General features: G+C 29.2%; 2 protein-coding genes across 2 annotated transcripts in view; both read right to left on the bottom strand.

The window, feature by feature from the left end:
* The window catches only part of LOC111628703 (CRISP/Allergen/PR-1-like), a 19,776-nt gene that overhangs the window by 2,118 nt on the left and 10,618 nt on the right, over positions 1-7,040 (bottom strand). The window contains exons 5-6 of the mRNA XM_023372538.1: positions 1,188-1,319; positions 855-1,111 (exon numbers count right to left, since the gene is read on the bottom strand). Coding sequence (XP_023228306.1) covers positions 855-1,111; positions 1,188-1,319 — 389 coding nt within the window. The remainder of the gene's footprint in view (positions 1-854; positions 1,112-1,187; positions 1,320-7,040) is intronic.
* The window catches only part of LOC111628684 (1-phosphatidylinositol 3-phosphate 5-kinase-like), a 7,796-nt gene continuing 5,779 nt past the window's right edge, over positions 5,024-7,040 (bottom strand). Inside the window, exons 3-4 of the mRNA XM_023372513.1 lie at positions 5,937-6,094; positions 5,024-5,799 (exon numbers count right to left, since the gene is read on the bottom strand). Of these exons, the coding sequence (XP_023228281.1) occupies positions 5,613-5,799; positions 5,937-6,094 (345 nt within the window). The 3' untranslated portion in view covers positions 5,024-5,612. The remainder of the gene's footprint in view (positions 5,800-5,936; positions 6,095-7,040) is intronic.

Genomic DNA, 7,040 nt, shown 5'->3' with positions numbered 1-7,040 from the left:
AACTAATTCTATGTCTACGTTATCAGTGATAGATGGGGAAGTGCCTGCAGTATCATTAGTGGTACTTGTTGTGTGTGTGCTGTAATCAGTGCTTGTTGCTGGATTATCCTGATAGGTTACGTGATGTTCATTAATGTTACATGTTTCTTTCTGTTGATGTATTTGATCAGCAACCTGTTGTTTGATAAGTTCAAGTGTTGTTTGTGGGATAAGGTTGTTATGTATAATTGTTCGTTTTTGATCAACAGCCCTTTGTTCGGTGACAGTGAGGTGAGGATATTGTTGTGTGAATATGTGGTGTAGTTGTTGTCTGTATGCTGTCATGTTTGTTTCGAGTCTTGTGATGGTGTAGTAAGTACGGATGATTGCAACGTAAAGGCATCTCTAGTGATATAGCGTCCTTCTACAACAGGTATAACTACAGACAGGATCTTTCTTTTTTTCTTTCTTTCTTGTCTTATTAATATGGAGAATCTAGAGGATGCCTTTGCGCGCTCTTTTTATAGATCGAGTCGGCTCTGGTATTACGCAATGAGCCATCATTCTATAACTCGTAATCATTTCCATATCTGTTAGAGTCTTATCAACATGCCAAGTTTTGTAGTAATACGACAACTCCTTGGTGCGCTAATTTTTTGTCAATGAGAGTATATTCTAATAACCTTTTTATACACTTTCCTTGCGTACACAGACATTTTTGATATTAATGTAATTAAACATAAAAAATACTTAAGAACACCAAATGGTTTGAAAAGCCAATTGAGAATTGATTGAGAAGGAGATTTAGTTGATATAAAAAAAAAAAAAAAAAGCATGTGGAACCAATGCATGCGTTTTTCGACGCTAATATTTACCTGAATTTTTTTATTTTTCACGGGAATTTTAAGACTATACGGCATCCATATATTAACATCCTCATCTATTTTTAACGATGTGTAATTTTTTCCATTATTCCATACAGCGATAGCAGTTAACGTACTTTCACGTTGACTTGTAGGTAAATGATTTTTCTTGTAATTAAATCTTAGACAAGCTTGGTCCTTTACTAAAATAGGCACCGTAAACAACAGGGAAGACTTTGGCTTGTTTGTCGTAATTTCTTCATGGCAAGCTACAATACGAAGAATAATCAAACTGATTTTTATTGACAAAATTAAATGAAATATTTTAAAATAAATATAATATACTATGTAATCCACAAACTGTCTTCCAGTCTTTACTGCATTGAATTACGTATTGGCATTGTTCCATCATCCCTTTGGAAAAGTCGCATTGCCATAAAATCTCATTTGGTTCATCATCGATATCATTCTTAGGTGCTATAAAAAGTCATAAATAAGTAATGCATTTGTAAATTCACAAATATCAATGTGAATTTATTTCTAAGTATCTTCGTTTAACCACTTGCCGCTCACCGATTAATTAATTTAATGTAATTAAGCATAAAAAATACTTAAACTGAAAAAAAANCCATGCTATTATTGGACCTTGTAACCATATTTTGTTTTACTTAGTGTGTTGAGGCGTTTCGGGCACCCATGGAACCCATGGTCACTTCCTTCCTCTCTCCTATCTATCTAACTTCCTCTTGCTGCTTATCATCTTACCTTCGAACCTTCTTTCCATTTCCTATCTAAACGAGCTAAGTCAGTCAGCTAAAAGACCGACAGCTCTCTCACCCTCTTTTACAAATTACAAATATTTACTGGTAGCTCAATGTCACTTAAGTTTTATAGGATAAGCATATGGCAATGAGCATATGACATGTACCTAGGATGAGCATATGGCAATCACAAGCTTCAATCACTATGTATCCATATTTGTACAACAGTTTGTCATCTCAATAATTAAAACATTAAATTAATCACACATTAGTTACATGACATTATCAAAAAATTAATTTCTGTCATGACTCAATCTTTATTTTGCTGACATCAAGTCTTGCTGCAAATATTTTTCCGTTTCTGGTTGAGGCTGACTTAGTGACTCATACTGCTTACATCAGCACCTATTGGTTATTTGGCTTCTATGGACATTTTCAGGCATGTCGCTGAAGGACTGCTGATATCATCAGTTGTATAGACTATATAATGCAGAAACTGCTCAAGTAAATCATTTGTTCATTTCAACAAAGTTATTAAATAATAAATATGGCAGCAGCAGCAATTAAATCTAAAACTGAAGTGTACCTCCTTGGTTCAACAGTAACTGAATTAACCAGCAACAAGTTGCCATCCTTACGTCAGGCTCTTAGTTTGTTTTTATATCACCATCTTCAACTGAAACAAACTATCAGACAGTCATCAGCTGTTACAGTTGAAAAGCTAGCAATATTTTATGAAATGGCAAGGTTCCCAATTATGGATCCAAGAAACTACATAACTAAACTAGAACGAACATTTGAAGAATGGTTTTTGCTGAAGAAAAACAAGGGGTGAAAATCTGTAACACAGCAAACAAATGAGGCTGAATTTGTTAATAAACTAGACGAATTTTTTGACATTTCTCATCTTAGAGCAGTCAAAATGATAAAAATTCCAGAGGATTGTGGGTTCTTGTTAGCTCAGTGTGAAAAAGGGCATAAAGGGTCAATGGTAGGTGTGGATGCAAAATTAGCTGCAAAGGAGAAGCAATTAGCAAAAAGACAGGAATTGATTCTTAACAGAAAACGTAGAATGGAAGACTTGAAGAGAAGTGATGAAGAAATAGCAGAACTAATATCCTCAAGCAGCAGCACAGTTACTGAAAAAGATGATGCAAGCTGTAAAAGAAACAGAGTAACTAGTGAGGGAGCAGTTGGAGACAGATTATCCAGACAGCAAGAAAGAGACATTCTCTGCCTCTACCAAAATAAACTGATAAAGTTACATTGAATGTAGTACTGACAATTTCAAATTTTGTGAATTGTGATGTTTAAAATTTTTTCTAGTGCATTTTGGTTTTGTAATCCATAAAGTTTTTGAATATTGCAGAGTCTACATGACTATTTCATTTGTCTGTAATTGTCTGAAAAAGTGAAACAAATCTGGTTTACCAAAAACAGGTCTTGTAGGTTTTCATTAGTCATAAATCACTCTTTTCATAAACTTTGTGGTCATTGAGCTACCTCTAAATATTAATATATAAACTTCAAATTTCTTCTGTAGTAATTTCAGACCAGTTGGAATAGTTCTGGAGGGCAGGACCACAAAAAAGTAAGTCATTTACTTTTTCCCTATTTTATATATATATATTATATCATGCTTATCTAAAATTCCATTATTGTCCTATGAAACATATCAAGTTAAAATAGCTCTAAAAATTCAATCCTATATTCTGTCTCAATGGAGCTGATAGTGATGTCAACATGGATATATAACAGCAGTTATATCTTTATTGTGTAATTGTTTTTAGTTTTCATATGTTAATAGTTTTAAAATAAAGTATTATTGTGTTGCTTATTGTTAATGATTACACAATGTAAGGACTCCAGTAAATGAATTTTATGATGGAACTATATTGTGTGCAAGAATATTGGCATTCCTTAGTAGTTCTCCTATCATGGTAGATTTTTAACATCGTGCCATCTCTATCATCTACATCGCTATCGACTCAGTTGAAACAGTATAGTAACATTAGTTTAAATCATAAGACAAGTATAAATTTTGAAATATTTCAGGGGAAAATAAACTTAAAATATATAAACTTTAATTTTATGCATATAATAGATAAAGTATAACATGATAAAAATATATAAACAAATTATCTGAACTTTAATCCTATTGGGAGTATTTATGGTAAACTGTATCATTGAATTTATAAGAAGATATATTGTGTTTTCTCGATTTTAATATGGCCTTAAATCTAATGCACACTCAATTTTTGAGATGTCAAAACCCAAAAAAAAATTGTATTTAAACAGAAATAAATACTGTTTTTGGAAAACATTTTATTTTCATGTTTACAGTGCTTCACAATGTCCACATTTTCAAGTGTATTCATTTATCCATTATCAGGTACAGAGGATCTGTGAATCAATACAAAATCACAGTCAAAATTACCATATGATCAACATTTTAACAGTGAGATTTCACATTAATATGCACAAGCATGAAATTTACCAGATAGGTAGTATCACAGTAAAAAGTTTTCATACATGTTCTTCAGCATACTGGATAACACTCAATGCTTAAACACAGTTTTATAGAAGATTCATCTGCTGGACAACATTACTTGGCTTGCAGCAGTTCAAAAAATCAATAAACCATTCCAAAAAAATACCAAAATAGTGGAAGGACATGTATACGTATATACTGTTATAATAGATGCAAATTGCTGAGCAGAGTGAAGAGCAAATGATGTGAATGTGGCAGCATTAAGTCAACTTTGTGCCCAATTCTATCTAATAGGCACATCAATTCTAATGCACATCTCAATTTTTGAGACTATAAAAGTCTAATAAAAGATGTGTATTAGAATCAAGAAAACACTAGATTATCCAAATGATAAAGCAGTATAAGTCAATGTTTAAAAGAACAAACAGCAGAAAATTCTGGATATATATATGTATATAAAATCTGGCGAGTACTTTACAAACACCTTAAAGTTTTAATAAAGAAGATTTTAATATCCATTACTAGTTTCTCTATCATAAATATTATTTCTACATCTGAAGTAACTGAATATTAATAATAAAATAACAGTATTAAATATTTTACCACAGTTAATATTTAAAAACAAAATGTTTAAAATAACAAATCAAAAACTAAATCAATTAAAATTACTTATATGTTGAATATTGAAAGTTATCTATATTTATCAAAGGAAAAAAAATTTTTTACGTAAATAATTATGGTTATAAAGACAGTATCTACTACAATGTAGTTCATTGTAGCATTAATTAATTTACATTTAAATTTTGACTTCTAAGATTATGTAGAAACAAATTTAATAATACAAGATATTTTCTGACAAATTTGAAAATCTGCTTTTAAAGTCTATCTTTAATGCTGATTTATTGTTTCAAAAATATTTTTTCTGAATTATTTGCACAATTAAATTTTTTTAATACTGCTGAAATTTCTTGTTTCAGATTTAAAAGGAAAAGATCTAGTCAGGTTTCAACTGCTATATATATGCAGATGATTTTGAACAGGAATATCTCATCTGTATAATATAATAATAATATGCATCATAAAATTTAGTAAAGTAATGACAACTTATAATACCTCATTGATAACAATCATATTGCATCCTACTCAAAAGTCATTGGAAGATTTTTCTGCTTTTAATAATGAAAACAAAAAAAAATCTTCCAATGAAAGTATCTGTTGTTATTGCTGTGATTAAATATAGAGTAATTTCATATCACTGTTTAATGTTAAAAATAAAAAATAGTACTGCTATTTTAATTATTCATTATGTCCAGATAATATTTTAACTAGATTTTCCTTAGCTATGATGTAATAATATCAATAAGTTATCTCGTTAGAATTACTTTGCCAAAATATTATCATTTAAGGATTGCATCATATTTAGCTATAAATGTTGGTATTTTGAATTTCAAGGCCTTAAATGGTGCAAGTAAATACATTTATTGAAGATAAGCATTAAATCCCTACAATATTTCAATATCATCTTTTTACTCTAAAAATCCAGTATATATAGTTTCTTGAGATTTTATAACATATATTTATTAAATTACTTACTTCTGTTGGTTTATAAAGAGAATAACCATCTATAAAAATTTGGTCTTGAGACGTTACACATTCCAAAATTTTCATATCAATTAGAGCTTGTCCAATTAAAACTGCTTGAGCTCTGGAATTAATATATCATCAAAATATTTAAAATTTTAATTGATTTTATATTCTAATGTATACTTATCATCGTTATTAAATCATTTTAAAATAAAAAATAATTCATATATTATATGCTGAAATATAAATTATAATCACCTTGAAGATGACTTCCTCTGTGCAATAAGCCAATCAATTAATTCACTTCCAACAAGACAATTTGTATAAGTACGTAATCTGTGCCTGTGATTTTGAAATTCGACACCATGAACTGGATGTTTTATTTGAGACCAAAGATCAGTTAGAGTAACATTATCCTGTAAAACATTTTTATTTCTATTTAAATATTTTTTGAAAAGCAGCAGTCAGTAAAAATTAAATTTATATAAAATTCATTATTCTATATTAATTAGAAATTAAATATATCTTTTATCATTCAATTTTGCTTTATAGATTACAGTTTTTGAATGCAATAAACTCTTGTTTTAAGAGAAAGTTCAGTTAATCCACAAAGTGAGACATTCATAAATAAAAGCTGATGATTAAGTCTACATGAATCCCTGTCATTGATTTTTCATTACAATAAAAATTAAACAAATTTTTTTATGATAACTGAAAGTTAATTCAGCAAAATGTTTTAAATAAATATTTAATCTTTCTCAAGTAAAATTTTGAGTTATTAGGTATATGAACAAATTCATAGAATGTCAAAATTTTTTTACATTTTGAAGTATTTTATAATTAAAAAAGTATGATAGAAACAGATTTAGAAAATCAAATTATAATTTTATTTAAGATTAACATTGTCTCTTGAAGTACATCATATATTGATATCTAAGTAGAAATAAATTTTTAAAAAGAAACTGTAGAGAAATGATAATGTTAACCTATATAATAAAATTATTACAAGTTTTTGGAGATGAGACATTCTAACAATTCAAAAATAGCAATGATGTTAGTAATCTAAAGTTCACTTATAAATAATATAAATAATGATGGTAATATATCATCAAAAATTTGCATTGAAAAATTTAACAATATTCTACTGCAAATCTATATATATAAAAATGAATGTATGTCTGTGTGTCCTTCGTGCATTACCACACCGTTTATCCGATTGCTGTGAAACTTTGGGAAGTTGTTTAATATACTCCGGCAAAGGTTTGTGGCATAGTACGATTGCCATAAAACTTCGGAAAGTTTTTTAATACACTCCCGCGAAGGTTTTTGGCATAGTACATTTATCCTACGATAGATGGCGCG

The sequence above is a fragment of the Centruroides sculpturatus genome, unplaced genomic scaffold, assembly GCF_000671375.1.
Source record: "Centruroides sculpturatus isolate CEXI.00-Female unplaced genomic scaffold, Cexi_2.0 scaffold30, whole genome shotgun sequence".
Classification (NCBI taxonomy): domain Eukaryota; kingdom Metazoa; phylum Arthropoda; class Arachnida; order Scorpiones; family Buthidae; genus Centruroides; species Centruroides sculpturatus.
This window is presented reverse-complemented; position numbering and strand designations above follow the sequence as displayed.